The sequence below is a fragment of the Haemaphysalis longicornis genome, unplaced genomic scaffold, assembly GCF_048455015.1.
Source record: "Haemaphysalis longicornis isolate Haplotype H1 unplaced genomic scaffold, Haemaphysalis longicornis Haplotype H1 scaffold_3, whole genome shotgun sequence".
In the NCBI taxonomy this organism is placed as follows: domain Eukaryota; kingdom Metazoa; phylum Arthropoda; class Arachnida; order Ixodida; family Ixodidae; genus Haemaphysalis; species Haemaphysalis longicornis.
Genome location: NW_027526335.1, coordinates 164,594,757 through 164,615,207, shown reverse-complemented (window position 1 = coordinate 164,615,207; position 20,451 = coordinate 164,594,757). Strand labels below are relative to the sequence as shown.

The window sequence follows — 20,451 nt, the reverse complement described above, 5'->3', positions numbered from 1 at the left end:
GGAAGTCAACGCTCTACGTGCCAGCTGAGAGCCGGGCCCATAGCCGCGCGTGCTACCGTGGAAACGGGCGACTCTGCTGGCGAAAGACCAAGGGGAGTTTACTAAAACAGCAGAGCTGCTCGCGCGTGTGATGTGAGTATGTACTTGTATAAAGCTTACTGATAAGACCGAAGAAGAAAAATCCCGGGCCATATCCACTAACGTGAAACCTTGGGAGAGGACGAAGCATGCAGTGTATAAGTGTCTTCTTGGCGCCTTGGAGTTTTTGCCCACGGAGATGAAACCGTTGGGAGGTAGAGGTATACAGCTTTACTTGAAGCGCGAAGCGTTCTAGCGCGAGGCGTTGAAAAACGAGTGTCCCAGTGTGTTCTTTTAGTACGCGTTACGTTCTAGCGCGAGGCGTCAACGAGTGTCCCGGTGTTTCAGTACCGTGACTGCATGAGACGACGACATGAGACGCCGACAGCCCGAGCCCCTAAGGGGCTTCGCCCCTAAAAAAACTCACAGGCGTCACGCTCCAGTATAGGAAGCCATAAGCACGGATTAGGGAATCAACTCGTGCGGGGTTAATATTTTAGTTCGTAGAAAAATAATGAAGTGGAGTTATTGGCGCCCTGCGATGCGCTGTGCAGACAACGCGTAGACCGCACGAATAGTGCGGTTAATGCATAACGTGGATGAGACTGGGGTAGTTGAGGGATACAGACGATCGTTGGTAAACGCATGAGATACGAGGGGATTTGGATTTGCCTAACGAAGCGGCCAGCACAATGTGGCAGTTTGAACAGACCAAACAGCGAGACTAGCGAAATTAGCGAAACTGGAAGCGCGTGCACAGTGAGCGGAACGTACGTTTATTTTATTTATCCTGAATGTTGACATGTTTAGCGTAAGTCTCTTTTCACATGATCTGGCAGAGTAGCATTGGTCCCCAAGACAAAGGCGTTGTTTACAACATTTAGAGGCGGTATTTTGCGAGTTATCCGGGGTCCGTGCCAAAGATGTTTCGCGATAAGTGGATACACGCCTGCACTGAGTGCACAGAATGTTGGTCAGGAACTTCAACGTTCTTCCATTTAACCGAAATTTTCTGTTAATGAGGCTAGTAGTTTTTATTATAGCGATGACTCACTGGAATGATATAAGAACTTTATTCCGCGCTATTTGTTATTGGGTTAAAATAATTACCTTCTCAGCTCAGACGTCGCAAGCGTAGCCGGACGGGTTGCAAGCGTAGTTGAACCTCAGGTGTTAAAGCGGCCGCCGCGTACTGTAAAGTTGCTGTTCGCACCGTAAGTTGTAGGTAATCGGGATCGTATGCGCTCGGATTTTGCGTGGTATCCCATAGCGCACTGACCTGCGTCCTCTACTTCTTTTGTGTTTGTTTGTTGGTGTCGCAATTCTGACGACCCTCTCTCCACCTGCACCGCTCAGGTTCCCTTCAAGGTGCTGTGCGATCACGTGATCCCTGCTCACGCCGTTAAAAGAACATAACAAACACGCATATGCACCTTAAATTCGCTGATGTGATGGAAGAAAATGAGTGATAAACGGTGGTGCGATCGATTTAACGAGATGATTGGAAAAGGTCAAGTTAAGGCTTTCAGATATCTTATAACTGCATTTATTTGCACGTGTAACGCGTATAAAGTGCGTACATTATCACGCGCCTGTTTTCTTCCACTACAATCTGCAGAAATCTGCAACCTCTGCTATGTGTCCTGCGTACGCCTGTGGTTTAAGAGGCCACCCCAAAAAAGCAGGGCAGCTTTGGAAGGCTGGCGTAACTCTGGTGAGACTGTGGCGAACGCAGTTAATTTCGCAGCACTGTGCCGCGAATTGCTCTGAACGCCTGAACAACTGGTTGCTTTTGTTCGCGACGCTGTGTTACACACGGACGTTGACAGTATGACGGTGACGTCGCGTAAGCAAACCCGCGACGACTCCTCTTTGGGAAAGCTGTTTGACGCTTCCTGGTGCAACTTTGATCTTTCTTCTTTTGGAAAGTAAAAGATTGTTTTATAAAAGTAATACGAACATGGTAGTACACAGACGAGGGACCCAGCGTCATGAGACTGTATACGTGGACCCTCGATTAGGAATACATCAAAATATTGCGTGGAAGCAGCAATTAAGCGGTCCTAACAGCCCATCAAACGAGTACGCTGTGTAAAAGGCAAGAAAAATGAGAATATTGCGTACATACCCTCAAAAAGGCAGCCTATTCAAAAACTAGCACAGTCAATTCGTAAATAACCCAGAGGAAACAAAGGCACATTAGGGATAACATACAAAAAGTAGGAATTAACAGAGAACAAGATCGTATTTGCAGCAAAAAAAAATAATAATGGAAGATTTATTTTAAAGCATGTTATGGACGGAGATGATTTGACAGCCACAGGAAAATTATTCCAAAATCTAACATCTGTGAAACAAGTGGTTTTTGTGGGAACAGTTAACTGCGAGAAATTGTTATTACTTGGAAACCTGGTGAACCATACTCATTTTGCACGTCTTCCGCTGCCTATTGATGCCTGAGAATGACTATTCAGTGTCAGGGGCTAGTGGTCATATGTCCAGGAGCCAAGGTTGTCGAAATGGGTACGCGGCAGACTCCAAACTCCTTCATCACGCGCGCGAAAGGCATGCAACTTGCAATAAATCATATGACCTTTATCGTGCATGCGTATTTTGCATTGTTCTGCCTCCGATTGTATCCGCTCGTGGACAAATAGCTACCATTCCTAAACGTTTTAGAAGTCGTTCACGAAATAAATTTGTTCCATTTTGACCTAATTCAAGCACAAAAGCAAATGCTTGTTGTGTGTGGTTACATATGCTTCGGGTTGTCGATTTAACCTTAGTTGCTTAGACATGAAAAAATGGATGGAGGAACGGCTTTGCTTCCTGGTTTGCACGGCCCGTCACTACGCCTCCAGGTTTTCACTGTTACAGTTCCTTACATCATGAGGCGGTCGGCGGGGTGGGGGGGCGTGTAGTCAGAGGAAAGAAAGCGCTCGCGGCAGCTGCCGCGTCTTCTTCCTGCGACCGTCGTCCGTCTGCCGGTTGCCTGCTACGTAACTATGGGCTGCCGCTTCCTTCCTTCTGACATTCAGGTTGAAACAACTTTCCTCCTCGGCTTGCACTTAACCCCGATTCTTTCGCGCGCGCCAGCGCCCCACATGTTGGACGCGGCGGCCGCTCTTCCCATTTGGGCGAGGCAGCGTTGCGTCATAGTGACGTCAGCGCTCCTTCCTCATTCTCTCTCCGCTTGCTCTTGAGAAAAGACCGGATGTCACGTGCTCCCTCCCTCCTGCCGTGACGTCACTTCTGCTTTCGGGGTTGCCTGTCTGCTTGCTCGGAGGTCGCGCTGGGCCAGCACACGCACCGGTTGGCCCCGGCGCTTGTGCGGCAGCAGCTTTCTGGCCGCTCGTGTCGCCTGTCCCGTTGCGGCGCGGCCGGCCGAACCTGCTGACCCAGCGACGTCTTGCTTGATCGCATCGACGCGTTTCGCTCGTGTCGCTCGCTTACGCCGCGACTCGACGCAACGGAGCTCGCTTGCCGCGTGTGGCGAATCCCAGATATGCTTATAGAGACAATGTTGCACAAGGAATAGGGAATAATAAAAAAAAATGAGATGGACTGCACCGGAGTGGCTGCGAAGGTATATCTTTGCGAATAGCTGGAAAAAAAGACATTAAAGCCCCCCCCCCCCCCCTTCGAAAAAAAAAAATACTAGGAATTTGCCAGTCTTGCCATGTCGTTTTGTAAACGAAAGAGCAGCTAGCGATCGATCATCGCTAACCACATGCTAGACAACTGTGAGGAGGCTGACGCGTCGTTGTATGGGCGCAAAGCGTAGCATCTGCAACAAAAGGCGAGCGCACGCGGAATGCAAGTTTGAGTGGCGAAATGTCACAGGACTTATTGTCGCCGTCTCGGCAGCGGTGGATTATCGCGCATTTAAACAACGCAGAACAAGTTGTTTCAAGCGGGATTGATTTTATAGCAACGTCACTAACAATTATAGGACCTTCCTGTCTGCTATATCACCACGACGCAATCTAGCGATGCTAAATGGCTTATGTTGGACGTTAGTCGAAATAATTTTTTGCTATAGCGAGCCTAAAGTTCGGGTATTTGAAAACTTCTGTGTGTCGTATGTTTAATCGCTGCAGAATCCGAGAGGGTAAAACAAACACACAAATCGAAACCGAAACCAAAACCAGCTGGTGAGGACTTTTTGTGTCGCTGTATGATGAAAACAGGGGAATGAATTTAAAAACAAAGCAGCTTTAAAAGTACTTCGTGCTTTGAAACCGGCGTATACGCATTGCAGTTTGGGGAGCGAAGGGACAGAGCGAACTTAATTTGTAAATCCGAAGCGCGCGGCCATGTTTTGTGTGTTTGTTTGCGGAGCTCATGGATTGCTCACGCCAGGACGCGCCAGTGGTACGCGGCGTTGCTTATCGGGCGCTCTCTTCAGGAAGTGCCGCCATCTTGATTGTCGCCCGTGACTACGTAAAATGGACGGGGTCTGGAGGCCCGGTGGTGGAGATCGCCCACAAGGTACCGTGATTCATTATTACTCGCCTTCTGACTCTCGATCGCGTTCAGCTAGTGTTCCGGCGAAGGGTTGTGACCAGCGGTGGAGCTGTCGCCGCGTGCAATCGCGCCGGGCGATCGCCGGAGCGGCTCGTACGGGACTCGACACGGCTGGCAAGCGCCATGTTCCCTCCGGTTACGCTCGGCGAGCGGGCCTGTTCGAGGCTCCTCGGCTCTGCATCGCGCGCTAGCGGCGTTCGGCTCGCGTCGTTCGCTGGCCGGAGTTCAGGCGCACGGTTCCGCGACGTTGTTACGCGCGTCCCGTTGTTTTTGCGGCGCGAGCGTCCGACGCCCTAGTTCCGTGCGGACCACCACTACGGGGGTTGCTTTGGCTCGACTCGGCCAGTGTTTTTTTTTTTTTAAGCCTAATTGTTTCGGGGTCCTGTTTTATTTTTTTTACGATGTCTCCGAAATCGGCAGTCCGCTTCGTGTTTATCGAGCCCCGATGCTGTCCGTCTGCGAGTTCGCGCCGTCCCGTCCGATTGACACTGACGTGTTTCGATTGTCGTGTCGCTCCGTGTGGACCGAATGTCATTGGGTTGTTCATGCGTGATACGGGCACCCCTAGGCCTAATGTACTCCCGCAGGGGTGCTCTCCGTGGTGGTGTTATGACAGAGCCGTGGCTTGTTCGGCGCTGCCCGGAGGCTCTTTTATTGGGGCGGCTGGCTGTTGTAATCGAGCGGCAAAGCGCAGACCGGCGGCCGCTGCTGGCAGCTAGCAGCTCGGCCCCGGTAACCCGCTTGCCGGAGGCGGCTCGCGAGCGCCGGCCGCGCCGCTGGGGCCGACCCCGTACAGCTCGTCGTCGTCCTCGTCTACCTCGGCGTCGCGGTGCCGTGTCAGCGGCTGATCGAACGGCGTCTCGCCGAACCCCAGCCGCGCGACGCTCTGTTCGCCGCGAGGCGACGGCACCGGTGGTTACGTGCTCGTCGCGGACGCGTTGAAAGGCGGCATGTTGTTGGCCGCTCGCGCGACCTTGAACCTCAGCTTGGCCGATCTTTTTTCCTCGCTTTCTCGGGGAAAAAATGGCGTGCGCTCGCAGCGATCTGCATGCCACCAGCAGTTTTTTTTTTCTCTCACTTCTTTCGCACCGGTGCTACGTAATCGGCCCGGGTGCAGCGCTGCGGCTGGGAACTCGGGGTAGGTGCGAGCTAACGGTTGTCGTCGCGTGCCGCGGGACCGGCCCGAACGGGGAACGAACCTGTCTCCACGCGCCTAGTGGCGACGTCGCCTGCGTGTTCCTAGCGTTGCTCACACAGCCAACATGGCTCGTGTTGGGGCGAAAGATGCCTGCTCGCGTTTTTTTCTTCTTCTCTTCGTTTCTGCAGTGTACGAGCCCTTCTGGCGACGTATATCGATCTGGTGAACCCTTTTTACTCGGACAGCTCCTTTCGCGGGCCGTGCCGACGTTGCACAACATCGTTACGTAACGACGGGGTTCGCGTCCTCTCGCTTTGGTTTTTCTTTTCCTCTCGCGCGTTTCGATCTACGCGAAGCTGCTGCTGCTGCTGCTGGCGGAGACGCGACAGTTTGTGCGTTAGGTGTGGGGAGGGCGGATGAGGTTTCAGGTGGCTTTTTCTCGCCCAAGCATTCATAGTTCGACGACACGCGCGATCAAATCACGCGCCTTCGCGTGTGACCCCCTCAGCTTTTGTGCGAGACACCTCTTTTTCGACGTCGAGCGTTTTCTGCGAACCAGCCCGCGATCTTTGACGTCGGGTCACTGGTCGCGCGCGCGCGCCCAACGTGAAGCCGTGCCGGTGCACCGGAGAAGGCGATAACGTTACCTGGCTTCGGAGGAAAGCATTGCTGCCAGCTGGCCTTTCTTCTTTCGTGCTTCTTCTCACCATTGCAGTGCGACGCGCAGCTGAACTCGGAGCTACGTCAGCCGCTACGTTAACTAGGAAATCCTTTAGAACACGAACATGTGGATGGCCTATGTGGCGAATGAAGGTTTCGCAGAACAGCTTGTGATAAGCATTAAGACGAAAAGCAAAAGCACTTGTGTGTTGAGATTTCGACGCACAGTAAACGTCTGCAGGGGGTCCAGATAAATCTGGAACTCTCCAATGCGGTGCGCCTCAAAGCTTAGTTGTAGCTTCGGCGCGTTAAATCCCACGATCAGATCAAAATAAACGTTGCAGCACAGTATGTAGCCTTCGTACTCCAGGATTACTCGACTCTTCACTCGTGGTCTTCTTACATTATAGCTTGTGACAAAAGTGGCCCATCCCGAAAACAGCCACGAAAAACCATGGTGTGAACCAAGCTGCCATCTATGGTTGTGTTGGAGACTGATTACGAAAGATCAGTTCCCATGCGTCGCTTGTTTGTCCAAGTGCCAGTGGAGTCGACCTTCCTTTAATCGTGTTTAAATTCCCAGTGTGCGTACTATTGGTATTTGGCATAGCGTGCAGATAACATTCTTCGAAACATCTGTTTGTGTACGCCTGTTAACATAGTCCAGAGTTTGACGGAATACCGTCTGGTCAGGTAAAAGCATGGTTGTGACGATGAAACGTAGGTCACTGACCAAGTCAAAGAAGCGGGTTGACGTTTCGGTACCCCTACGGGTACCTTGATCACAATCTATGTGCTGCAACGTCTGTGCTGTGCTGCAACGCCTGTGTGTATCAGGACCTTGTTTTTTTTTTTTTTTTGCTGCGCAGTGAAAGAAATGTGTGGAAATTTTCGAAGCCATGTCCTAGTTCGATATGGATGTATCTGTGCAGTTCTTCCCTGCTTTGGTACTCAGTTGCAAGGAGCCATTATGCTCTATTGATGCATCAATGGATTTTCAGGATCGCCCCTCTCGAATCCTAGAAATTCTAGCCAGCCTTCTCAGTGTTTATTGTGCTTGCCAGGATTCCAACCCGAGCCCTTTTGGCCTCAAAGCGAGCATGCTGCTTTTGTGCTTGGCACTTCATCGCAGTCCAGTGGTCCAATTTGTTGCTCCAGCTTTTCGTTCTGAACAAGGTCGCGGACCTGGTTGTGGGTCCGGGTGGAAGGGAATAAAGGCAAAATACGGATACCTTTTGTGTGCGCGAGATATGGTCTGGGGTCATGAGAACCGGGTCAAAAATATTTCTGCGTTGCAGTGTGTTCTTGGCCCAGGTTTAGGTAGCATTGGACTAACCAACTCCAAATTCGGAAATACGAAGGGATTCAATTTAATAAGAAAAAAGTTGCTATGAACACTCATGACAGGCATCATTGCTTAATGTTGTTCATCATGTGATGCTATTGGCACTTTTGGGAAGTGGGCCATGGCAGTTTGTGGTTCCTTTGTGCTTTGCGAGTAAATGTACCTTTTTGGTTGCCTGTGGGGTGGCCTGGTTGTTATTTTGAGGTGCTGCTGAACGCGATGTGTTTATTTTATTTTTTTCATTGAGACGTTAAAGGAGCCATGAAGACAAAGTACAAGTTTGGTTTATTAGAAAGACTGCATAGTCCTGATAACAATGATACCAATATCATCGCAATCTTCGAAGAAATAACGGAGATATTAAAGAAAATGTTTGAAGCAGTCGCGACCCCCTAGCCAATTTCCCGCAACTTTTCTATGACATCGCGGAACCTTGTTTGTGCGATTGGCGGCCGCCTAACTGACCTGTCACGACGACAAATGACTGGACGTCTGGTAATGGGGCCTCTAGTTCCATTTGACCGCATCACTTGAATGCTAACGGACAGGTAACGCACTGAAAATTATGTTTTATTGTTGGCCCGTATGATGTCATTCTTGCTCATAACACGTCACTGTGGTGCAAAATCTGAAAGTTTTTAAATACTTCTTGCTTTTTTTCGTTAAAAAAACATCTTTTGTGGCTCTAATGGAGCTGAGGGAGATACTGAATCCTAGTTCTTTCAAATTAAATGAAGTTGTATTTTCTCTTCATGGCTCCTTTAAGTGAAAATGCCACATGCTCAAGATTTATGCGCCTGTTGGAAGTGCCTCATAGAGCTTTGAACCTATCGTTTGGCCCTCTATTACGGTGCGCCTCATTGGCCGGGTGTACTATTGTGGTACCAAAACCAGAGTTTTGTGAGCCGGTTTGGTGTGCAACACCTCCAGTTAACGTTAACTCTTAACATTCATGTTTTTGGTGACTGCGTCTGCATAAGACGTTATTGTGGAGGAAACAGCAGGGAATCTAATGAAGTGAAAAAAGGAGCGAAATCATTCCCATGCCTCGAAAAAAGAGAAATTTGGTGCACTTTGTGTTCTTCTGCATGGTCGAGCATTAATTCTTGGTTCATGAAATTTCTAGGGGATTTTTAGGTTTAATTAACATTCACGTCAATATGCGTTGGCTTTTGGTTGCAGAGCTGTCGCCATAGTGATTCCACCCAAGCTGATTGAGCGAAAGCCATGAACAATGGCCATCGGGGCACTTCTGCATTTTCATAACCGCCCTGGCAAGTTTTGCGGAAAACTTTTGTTTCAGCTTCGGAATGCAACGCCGGTAGTACGGAGTTTTTTGCACGAGTGCAGTGCAGGGGTTGGAAGCCAACAGCTGTGACATGCAACTCAGGTTTGCATGCTGCTTTTCACACGAGGAAATAGTAAATTGCGGCTGTCACGTGCCCCTTGCAGGTACACACTTGGATGTGGAAATTTCCTCATATTTCTGGGCCAGGAAGAATGTTCGGTTTAAAAACTCTTCTCTCTCTCTCTCTCTCTCTCTCTCTCTCTCTCTCTCTCTCTCTCTCTCCTCTTTTGGCATTCCGAGTCGTTAGTTCAAAGAAGCATGGTTGAGGAAAAGGAATATTGTTTGGTGCTTGAGTTCCGCCCAAAATATTGAAGCCCGTCGGGTTGTCAAGCAGCTTCTTCTCGTAGCAGGAGGCTTGTACGTTGCAGGGTTACGTATTATTTCTTATTTTGACCTATCACTGTAGGAGGCAATGAGGATTCCAAAGCTTTCCTTTTGCACGACACAGTGCATGCGAGGGCAACAAGAGAACTGGAGGCTGTGAGAAATTTTCGTGGGTGAACATTTGCGAGTGGTCTGGCGTTTTTTTCTTTTTTAATTTCTCCCCCAAAAATCCAATGTGGGGGTTGAAAAGGTCAGGTTTTATGCGCTCTTTTTTTTTTAGGTGTGCAAACCTGTGTTTTTGATTGCTGCGTCCAGTCATTGAGCCAGATCGGTTTTGGCTGATGTACAACTTATTGCAGTGCTGGGTATGGCTAGCTTCGTAGAACTTGGTTTTCCACTTGTTTGTATTTGGACGGTTTCGTGAGAGCTTGAAGATTTCAAGTGTTTCATCGTGGCCATTATAACAGTTTAAAATTGGTTGTAACAAAAGCATCGCAGATTTGTTTAAATGGCATAAAAGGGATTTTCCTGAGTAGAAAAGAAAGCAATGCCCTAGTCTTTCTGCGTGCTTTAAAAGCAACGGCCTTGACCAGGCGTGAGGATGGCCGCATTTGGGCCCTCATTTGAGCTGCTGAGCATTGTGGGGGCATCACTTTTTTTATGAATTACTCGCTATCGTGGCAGCGTGATAGCTGGTGCAGCAGCATCTTGCGCTGAACTTAACTCTGCAGGTTTGATTCATGGGGACAACATTAAGGCGAAATACAAACAAAATCTTTTGCGCGAACTTCCGCTGTTCGGTAAAGTGGTTCAGCGGGTTGGAATTCATCTGTAGCCCGCCCGCTGCTATGGTGTGCTCCCAGCCCGTATGCAGCTGGAATTTCGCATTTCAATTACAGTTTAAATGTTTTGTGTTTTTGGTATCGAAAGCTGATTAATGTTGTAATAATGTTTCGTTAAATATTGTTCACGGGGGATTTTTTGTCTGCCACGAATTGCATACCAAACCTTAACGGCTAATTGCTTCCAGTGATTTGATCGGAAACAATTTTTTTGGGAGTAATATACTTCCGAGAACTTTGTGCAACCATGATTTCTCTTCTGTAGCGGGCTTAAAAAAGATGGAAAACTGCTGTTGGTGTATTTTAAAAACACAATTTAAAATATCACTATACATGTTTTGTTGTTACATTGGATGTTTTCCAGAAAAGGGAATATGCGTGCAAAAAAAATATTTATCCAGATTCCAGAAAAATTTTTCAGAATGACTCCCGTGTCCGGTTGGGGGGGGGGGTGAGCTGTCATTTTTTTCAAGGCTGTGTGGCCGAACAGTTTTTTGGTTTCTTCTAACAGGTGTAAGATGGCACAGCTTTCTTGCGGAAAACTGCACCCTCCTTCTCCCCTCCACTGTTATCGCCAAGGAATGTTTTCCAAGCGATGTAGGCACACTCTCTTTTTGGAAATATTGCAATTATAACTCTAACAACATGGCCACACAGGCATGCTAATGTAGGTAAAACTCTTTAGAGTTCAAGGCAAGACTTGCTAGGGAGCAGCTGCTGACAAGCAGGGCTTGTTTGCAACGCCATCCAGTTCCAGGGCTATGTTCAGCGAGCCATTGTCTTTCGGCACGTAGCTAGAGCCCTGGTTACACAAATCAGGTTAGAATAAGGAAGAAGTAGGTTTTCTTTTTGTGAAGAGTGTTAGCACACGACAAAGACACTTCAGTTTAGTAATATGCTGCAGATTTGGAGCGAGAAACGTTGTCCGATAAAAGCAAAAATTTTATTGGCCGAAACTCATGGGACGAGTGCAGCACCTCCAGAATTTTTGTGGGGGGGCAGTAAAGGCTGCCCCAGTAATTCTGAAGTCCTTGTGTCGAAATTGAAATTAGCTGTGAGAACAGCTGACGTGCTGTTGTGGTCAAAGCTTGTGTATTTTGTCGTTTTTAGACTTTCATCTGGACTCCTGGAGTGCTGATCAGGGGAATCTGGTTTGGGTGTGTTCGAATCGTGGGCTGCGCACTTTTTCTGAGGGGCAGTGGCATGTGACATGGCATGGATGAGGCTCAGTATCATCACGCAACGTATGAAAACAGTAGTAAGGCAGTAAATAGTTCTTAATGAGCACTAGCGCTTGGAGACAGGGCTGTTTGTTGCTTTGGCGAATTCGTCACGATTAGAGGAGCACATTTCGTCTTTGATTGTTACACCAAGTGACAAGCAGTATCTCATTATCCTCACCACTACTCTGCCATTTTGTGAACGAACAGCAAAGCTGCGTCAAAAAATATTCGGTTTGGTTTTTTTGGCACGGAAACACAACTGAAGCCAGGTTGACAGCTTTTTCTGTGGGCTAGCAGCTAAATATTTCGAAATAATATGTTTTGGATGAGTTGAGTTGTCAGTTCCGGTGATCGATTTCAGTGCGCGGGGCAGACAAAGGATTTAGCGCTTTGAAGTGCAAACTCTGTCTACAGCAACTTGTCCTTTCGCTCCAAGCTACCAGGAAACAAACTTTGGCTAAATTCGGCTCGTTTCCCTAAGCCAAGCCGACTCCACTTTTGTTCATCACGAGCAGTGGCTCTCCTCTGTTTTATGAAGCAATCTCCCTGCTGGAAAGCAAACATTCCTATCGGCGGCCTGCACGCATCTGCGTGCGCATTCTTGTTTCGGTGCGTTTCATCACCGTGAATCTGCCTATTTTGATCGCACCTGCGCAAAGTTGCGTCAGCATCGTGTTCAGTCGTTTCTGCACGGTTGTCATAATCTCACGGCACATTTGAGTGAATCTCACGGCACATTTGACTGAGGGGATGAAGCAAGTGTGTGTAATCTCATGAAAAATGCGCATTTTAGGCATCTCCCGACTGTATTTTCTATGTTGTCGCCATCGTCGAACTGGGTTCCTTGAAATCTATGTCGTTTGGGAGATATGTTTAGTTGGGCCGTACTCTATTGCCATGATCTATGCCTTGGGATTCGTTTTGTTTTTGTTTTGTTAGCAATGCATGGTCACGCCTAGTTATCCTGTGTTCCAAGCGGAGCGCCCATTTGCTCCTTCTGTTGTATGTGGCGCTGGACAACCTTGTTTTGTAGGGAAAGAGTGTCGCTTGGCTGTTCTTATTTGATTGGCAGTGTTCTCTATCTGATTGGATGGTGTGGGAAAGGAGAACGTTTCGATACAATTGCATGCAGACCAAACTCTGCGCACTTCGTTCCACCAACGCTCAACTGTGCCCATCACTTTGTTGGCTGCTTCTTTGGCGTGTGTTTTTTTTTTTAATGACGATAGTCTTTCTAGGGCTACTTAAATGCAGAAATTTTGGTCTGTCATTCTGTCTGTCTGTCTGTGACTCGATTCAGCACCCGACCAAAGTGAAACAGAAACTGCGCAATAGTCTTATATGTCCACAGGCAAATATGAACGTCCAAGTCCGGTGTTAAAGTTCATACTTGTCAACATCTTGAGCAAGAACGAGACATTACGCAACTACAAGGCAGACAATCAGTACATAAGTGACGTTTACAGTGTTCCTTTGCAAAAAAATTCATAGATGCTTGATTTTGCGATAGCAAATGAAATACTACATCAACTGCAGAAACCCGTCGCCTGCTGTTGCCCACGCTGCTGGCGGCATTTAGGAAACCAGACAGCAACAGCAACGAAAGTTTCCACTACATAGGTTCCACATTCTACTTGAAATGCTCGTAAAGTAGGGAAATTGTAGTTTCGTAAACGTTGTAGTAGGGTGCCTTGATTCACGTGCATCTCCGCCGTACGGCAGCGCTGGCATCGTGGAGCAGTGGAACGCGGCAAATTTAAATTGCCTTCAGCAAACCTCTTGCGTGTTATCGTGGGAGGAACGAGACGGGAGAGGAACAGCATGACAGGTGAGCGGGAAAGAGAAGGGAGGCATTTACTTGGCTGGGGCGCCAGTCGACTATCGTCTTTCGTCGACATTTGCAACGAAAGGAGCAGATACGCGGCCATTTTTTTCTTCGAGTTTATCGCGGGGCAGAAGTTCACCCCAGTAAACTTTTATTTTCTAAATAAAACGCTCATTTTGGTGCGCGACGATATGTATCAGTACACTACCTAACTGCGTAGGCTGCTTATTTTATGACTCGTTGGTGGGACTGTTCTTTGTCAGCGTTTTCTCTTTGTTTAATTTGAATTTTGGGTTGTCAGCCAGCGTCATCCCGCAGCCCTGTTTTTGATAAGGTGTAAACAAGTGTTTCTTCACGACCCCCAGTGGGGCTTGCTGGCTGTTTGCTTTCGAGACACTTGCGCGGGAATGCGATGTTTGTGTTCAATATGTACAAATGCCTGCCGCCTTTTCCGCGGGACATTGCAGCCTGGTTTTGTTTTTGTGCTGTCAAGAAGGAAGGGACGCTGCATTTCGCGTCTTTTGGCCAGATCGCGCGGCAGATGTGACATCAGCGGCACATTGCAGGGAAAGTTTATAACGTCAAGTACACTTGAGGAAGCGCCGGTGTTGGATGGTGAACTTCCGTCAAATTTGAGTGTTCGGATAAAAAATGAATAAGCGTGGAGGATGCCTGTTTGAACGGTCCATAGCTTTCTCGATTGCCTCCAAATATACCCGCCGCGGTGGCTCAGTGGCTAAGGCGTTGCGCTGCTGAGCACGAGGTCGCGGGTTCGATTCCCGGTCGCGGCGGCCGCTTTTCTGATGGGGGCGAAAAGCAAAAACGCCCGTGTGTACGAGATTTCGGCGCACGATAAAGATCCCCAGGTGGTCAAAATTAATCCGGAGCCCTCCACTACGGTGCGCCTCATCGCCTGCGTTGCGTCGGCGCGTTAAACCCTACAATCATCATCGATTGCCTCCAAATAGTAAAAGCTGCGCGCTTACCGAATTCTGCACAAGCGCAGCGGGAATCGTAGCGCTTGTGTAGCAGCTGCGTTCTCGATGTGAGCTAAGCTATCTATTTTTCTAGCGTCCATTTTGCTTCTGTTCCTCGACAGGCTTTGAAATTGCCGTGCATTGAAACCTAGATAAGGTGGCGGGAAAAGAAAAAAATGCCCTGTGAAGAGGTCAGCCCGCACATTATGTCTAATTGCGGCCATGTGAACATTCCTGTTGGGCATGTCTATCAGTTGCTGCATGGGAAGAAGTGACAGGGCCGAGGGTAGTGGGGCAGGCCTGCCTTCCCAAGCTGTCATTACTTGGGGGACAGAGATTGAGGTAGAAGGAGGATTGTATTGCTTTGCTTCTAGCTTCCCTTTTTAAGGAGTGCTCTACCGTATTTGCATGGTTCTAACGTTCCCGCATTTGTAACACGTTGGTAAGTTCGTGCAGGAAAATTCGAAAAAAATTATTTGACAATGACTCTACCATGCAGATGAAAAAGGCATGACACCACGTACCTGGAAGAAGGAGATTTTATTTGGCGTATGCAACTATGGAATTCAAAAATGAATTGTGCTTTATAAGATTGCTTATCCAGCTGCTGGAAATAAAGTTATAGTAGAGAACATTGAAGCTGTTGGCAATTTCAAGTGCCTTGATCTTCGTAATTCTAGGCGTGACGGGCTAGTTGCAGCAGCACAAAAAGTGTGCTACGGCCGACCGAGGTATGCGGCACGCCATTGAGGAATTAGTGTGTCGAAATTCACTCGTGGTGTTGACGGATTGTTTTTATTGCATTGAGTTGGATTTTGGGGGGACTTCGTGTCCGTTCCACACGGCAATGCTGCTGGCCGCTTTAAAGCCCATTTTTGTTTTGAGCCTGATTGTAATGCACTTGCAAATATTAAGGCTACCTTTTATCAAAAAAGGGTGCACGTAAGAATCGTGAAAATACAGTAATTTTTCATTGTGGTGCAGTCTTTATTTGCATTTGAGAGTGCATGAAACTGGTTCGTTTTTTTTTTTCCCCCTCATATAAGATAGATGTGCCAATACCATCGTAATTGGTGTTCCTGTTGCTGGTGTAGCTGTAACTGGGTGTTCGCCGCTTAGTGTTTCATTTTCTCATGCAAACGTGACAGGCCGATTCAGGACAGTCGATGCTGTCTAATTGATTGATTGTAAGGTTTAACGCGTCGACGCAACACAGGCGATGAGGCGCGCCGTAGTGGAGGGCTCCGGATTAATTTTGACCACCTGGGGATCTTTATCGTGCGCCGAAATCTCGTACACGCGGGCGTTTTTGCTTTTCGCCTCCATCAGAAAAGCGGCCGCCACGGCCGGGAATCGAACCCGCGACCTCGTGCTCAGCAGCGCCACGCCTTAGCCACTGAGCCACCGCGGCGGGTAATCGATGCTGTCTAGGATCGGATCAATTGAGTGTCAGGTTTATTCATTTATTCCCTCCTGGAAAGGTCAGGAGATGGGTTACAAAAGGCTTAATTACCTTTTCGGGTATCATGGGCAGTAGTACATGATGCGTGCAAAATGTGCAAAAACCTTCACTTGAGCTGCAGCACTCGAAAACTTGCACGAAACCTCGCCAGAGGAGGTGATGACATTATGTATATGGTAGGAGTGACAACCCCCCTTAAATCTGTGTAGAATGTTGAGTCCTCTTACAGCTTTACAAACGGATATTTGAGAAGCAACTTTGAAAGGAAGGGACTCATTGGCTATTAGCAATTCCCCTGTGCAACTGGAAGTTGAAAGAATTGACTGTTTTCAGCTGAAACTGAATTTGGAAAATAAATTTGGCGCGTATGTTTTTTTTATGTAGGAACACTGAACGGTGAACCCTAGTTATATTTTTGTGGGTTTGTTGTACTTGCAGAGTGGTAGGCCATCAAAGCAATAGAATCTATGCAAATCTGGCCAGTACATTCCGAGAAATGGAGGGAACCAGTCTGTCTTGTTGCAAAAAGTCAGTGTTTCGGAAAACACACGCGAAAATATCAGTTTCTGAGGATTTGTGGGGTTCAGCAGTTCAGAATTTATTAAATTTAGGCTGGAATATTTCGAAGATATGTTGTGCTGAGCTTTTGCATTAAAAAAGATGCAAAACTAGAGTTTCTCCTTTAATCTAAAAAGTGAGATTTGAACTATAGCCGTTTCGCTTGTACAAGCATCACAGATGCGTGAAGCGCCCCTCTAAAAGTCGCTCCAATTGTAACAACGCCACCAGATCGTGCAGCAGATGCTTACTGCTTTTGTACCATCTTTTAGAAAAATTTATTTGCCACTACCGCTTTGCAGGTGATGTGAAAAATGTGACGCCTTTTCGTTTGAAGTTTCATTAAGTGACTGTGAAAGAAAGCAGCTGAATCGGGCAGCTTGCATCGAGCATGAGCAAGCTTTTCAGCTCACCCATTTTAAAGGCTCGCACCAGATATACACTATTCCCTATTTGCCTCGCGCGCATCACCACAATGCGGGGGAGTCGTTTAGATTTTCGGTTCCCCATCATTGTTTGCCAGCGCACTATTTCTGTGCGGTCTGTGTCGAGACATTTTTGCGCCGTCTTCCACTGGGTGTGGAAGTGCCCTCTAGACGCTGTGCCTGCCGGCCTTTCTCCGTTATGTGCGGAGGAGCTGCACGCAAGGTTGTTTCAAAATGTTGCTCGGCAAGTGTTGAGTTTGAGCACACACAGCAGTGGATGCTAGGAGGTGCAGCTGGCGATTCGTCTTGATCAGAGGGGAAAGAGACGCTTCCGAGGGAAGAATAGGCCTGGCATTGTTTGCTGCGGTGACGGGTAGTCGTCGTACTAGTGCCTACGTATTGCCGGCTTCCTCCCGCTGGGGCTGCGGGGATTCCCGCCTCGACGCTTTTCCCCCGCTCTTCTTGGAAGGTGTCGTCGCGGAAAAGGGCATCTGGCGGCAGGTGCATCATCGGCAGGTGTCGCCCGGAGGAATGCGGCTCTCTCTCTCTGCGGCAGAATTGTGCGCTCGACGAAGCTCGCGCCGACTTTGCAGCGCATTGAGATTGGGGAGGGAGAGGTCAAGGCGCACTGCCACATGTTGACTCACGCGGCTCCGTTGTTTGCGAGGCCGCCACAATGGCTGTTGGATGGGGAGCGTGACGCACGCGTCTGGAGGCCAGTGCCGGTGCGAGAACTATGCCGTACGTATTGTTGTGACTGCAGCGGTGCGCACACTGCTGGGCACTGTTCGACGCTTTTAAGTCGAAAGGGAGTGGGTTTCAAGCGCAGCTGTTTTTGCGTAGTGCGTTTTCAAGTTCAGGGGGTTTTGGGGCCACCGCGGGAAGCTCTTACCTTTAGCCTTGCTGGTTGTTTATGGTTAATGGTTATACCTGCGCCTTATGAGACGGGTGTAAGGTTGACTCGTTTGCTTAGAAGGTCGGAAAAATATTTGTAGAAAATATTTTCATTTCCGAGGCACTGAGATGCGTGACGGCATTGTTTAGGTGCCGGTCATCACGACCGCGCATTCTGTGTTTATCAGCAGCCATTCGTTCTTCCACGCCTTTACCATTAGAGCTTTCCCGGAGGGGCTGCGTAAATTTAAAAGGTTTAGCAAGCGCGGAATAAAATCTGGGGTTGCTTGTTTGCACCTTTGAAGCTGCGTAAACAAGCCATGGTGGTTTCTTTGTTGCGACCTGGTAACCTTTCTGGGAGGGTTCATGAATAAAACTTGATGATGTTGCAGGTGGGTTCTTGAAACTCCTAAAAGAAAATAAAAAAGAGAAAATTGCTCAGTGCACCGTTCGTGAATGAAACTTGACATTGCTTGTGGTTTCTAAACTCTTAAAAGAAAAATTTTAAAAATATTGGTCAGTGCACCTTAGAGCCGAGATAAACTGCTGAAAATGTCCCAGAAAGCTAGAATCAGGCAGAAGGGTGCAAAATTTTTCAGAACATTGGCGCCATCTGCGTTGGCAGTTCTGAATCTTCATTTTGGTGGATAAATAACTTGCCTGGTCTTATTTTTCTTTAGCTTCGTAATAACGAGACATTTTTTTTAAAATCCACGTGTGAAGATGGCAGTACAGTCCAAATGTGGACTAGAGGGATGCCACTAGTTGGAATATCCGCATTTTTCATTGCTTTGGTGCGAGGCATTGACACATCACTGAGAGAGAGAAAGAGAGAGAGACAGGTTTATCCGACAGCTCAAGTCCGAGCCACGGAGTTATGAGTCCTCGAAGGAAGGGGGTGTTCCCCGGTCCTCCGACGGTGGCGGGCTTTGCGGAGGTGCACAGAGAGTTTCAATGTGGGCAGAAAAAGTGTGGAGAGGGGCTGGGGAGCCGCCACTGCTTGAGCTGTTTTCCATGGTATCTCCATTATTTGTGTAAAGGTTGCAGCAAAATTAGCATCGTTATTATCGGCACAGAGTGGGTCTTTTTATTGAAACAGACTTGTATTTTGTCTTCATGGCCTTGACCTTCAAGATGTGAGAAACGTGCATTCTTGAATGTCGCGTAAAGGCAGCGTGCCAGCGACTGACCTTTTGGTTTGGTGCATCAGAGCTGAGGCTCTTTTGTGGGGCATCAAGTTCGTTACACTTGCAATTCGATGTCGCGGAATGCGTGTCAAATTGAAGTCACAAGTTCATTGCCATTGATTATAGCACCTGTAAGAACATTGCTGCGACTGCCTCCGGGGCTGACTGCCCTGATCAATGCTTTGTCAGAGCCTTGTTGTTCTGGTGGTGACGGTATCACTGATTCCATGTGGTGCCTCTCTTCTTCTTCTTCCCTGCAGGCTTCCCAAATGTGACCCATCTTTGGAGGGTTGGTCTGAGATGAGCGTGGTCACCAATGTAGTTCTCAAGAAGCGCAAGAAGCCCGAAAGCAAACCCCAGTCACAGTTGTGAGTGCTTTTTCTTGTCCGTTTCTATCCCTTTTTTGTCCCTTCTTCTTCCCTTTTTTTCTTCCTTTTTTTTTCAGTCGTGGGCTGTCTTTTCATGCCCTCCTTCTTATACCTGTGCTACACGTACACGAAAAATGATATTAAGTGTTTAAGGCCTTGAAATAGCGAATGACATTTGGGCGGGGCCGTGCTGCACGTGAAAATGCAAAGGCATTTAATGTGTTAGGCATGATGGTGATAAGGACCAAAAAAGAAATACTCGTATTTTAGAAGGTTTTTACAAAGATTAAAAATGTTTTTTGTCAAGGGAAAACGTTACGGGAAATAGTGCGTTCTAAAAAATGATGTGAGCCGTTTCTAAAAGTGGCTTGAGCAGCTGCCGCCACCTGCCAGCGGTAGCCGTTCCGAAAAATTCAAAACGACGAGTGACGCGATGTTTTGTCTTTTGCTGCTGTTTTAGTGAACTTTGTCTTCTTCAGAACTTTGCAACCAAGGGTGCACAAAAAATCGTCTTATTTCGAAGTTCAGCTACGTTTCCACGACAGCACTCTAGGGCTGATTGTTTCGCTGGTTTCATTTGGTGCTCACCGCGTTCGAGAGTAGGCAGATTTAAGGCCTTCGTGAAGGCGAATGAGTTCTGTGGGGAACTCCTTAATTAAACCAAAAATGACATTAGAGCGAATCGCATTAGCGCATAGCGAAGCAGCGAATTAATAGCAATAAACTTATAGCTTTAGGCGCTTAACGTCGCATTTCATGTATGTGTGGCACGGGTATTAATCTTCTCTGAATGCAACGGGGGGAGCAGCAATTCAATGTGCCTGACACCTATGGAGCAAACATATAAACAGGAGGCAAAACGGCCAATTGCGACGGGTGCGAGCAAGCGACCAGATTATGTCACAGTGAAATGCAACAGTGATTACACAGCTTCGTAGCTCCAGCGGTGAAAGAGTGGGTAGCGGCACCTGGTGGATGAAATGGTAACGTCCACAATTTGCTCCGTGGCTGCGCGGTGAAATGCCGATTGCGGTGGCCGTGCAGTTTCTTTTGCCACGACACATGCCGCGAACTGAAAGGCCAACTGCACTCAAAATTTCAACCTCCTGAAAACATTATTTCTTGTAGTCTGCCTAAAAAGACTGCAAGATTCAAAATATGACAGCTGAAATGCGTAGTCTGCCTAAAAAGACTGCAAGATTCAAAATATGACAGCTGAAATGCGTGTATCCGCAGCACGAACGGCCTTCGGAAATTGGAGATTTTTAAA

The 20,451-nt window shown here is 48.0% G+C and overlaps 1 protein-coding gene across 18 annotated transcripts in view; it reads left to right on the top strand.

The window, feature by feature from the left end:
* Window positions 1-20,451, top strand: part of Tai (basic helix-loop-helix family member taiman) — a 592,092-nt gene that overhangs the window by 515,357 nt on the left and 56,284 nt on the right. For 16 of the 18 annotated variants that reach the window (XM_077704527.1, XM_077704537.1, XM_077704523.1 and 13 more), the window contains one exon: window positions 19,074-19,181. In XM_077704527.1, the coding sequence (XP_077560653.1) occupies window positions 19,074-19,181 (108 nt within the window). Of the gene's footprint in view, window positions 1-4,428; window positions 4,570-17,122; window positions 17,474-19,073; window positions 19,182-20,451 lie in introns of those variants that run through there. The other 2 variants (XM_077704539.1, XM_077704535.1) reach the window with 2 other exon arrangements.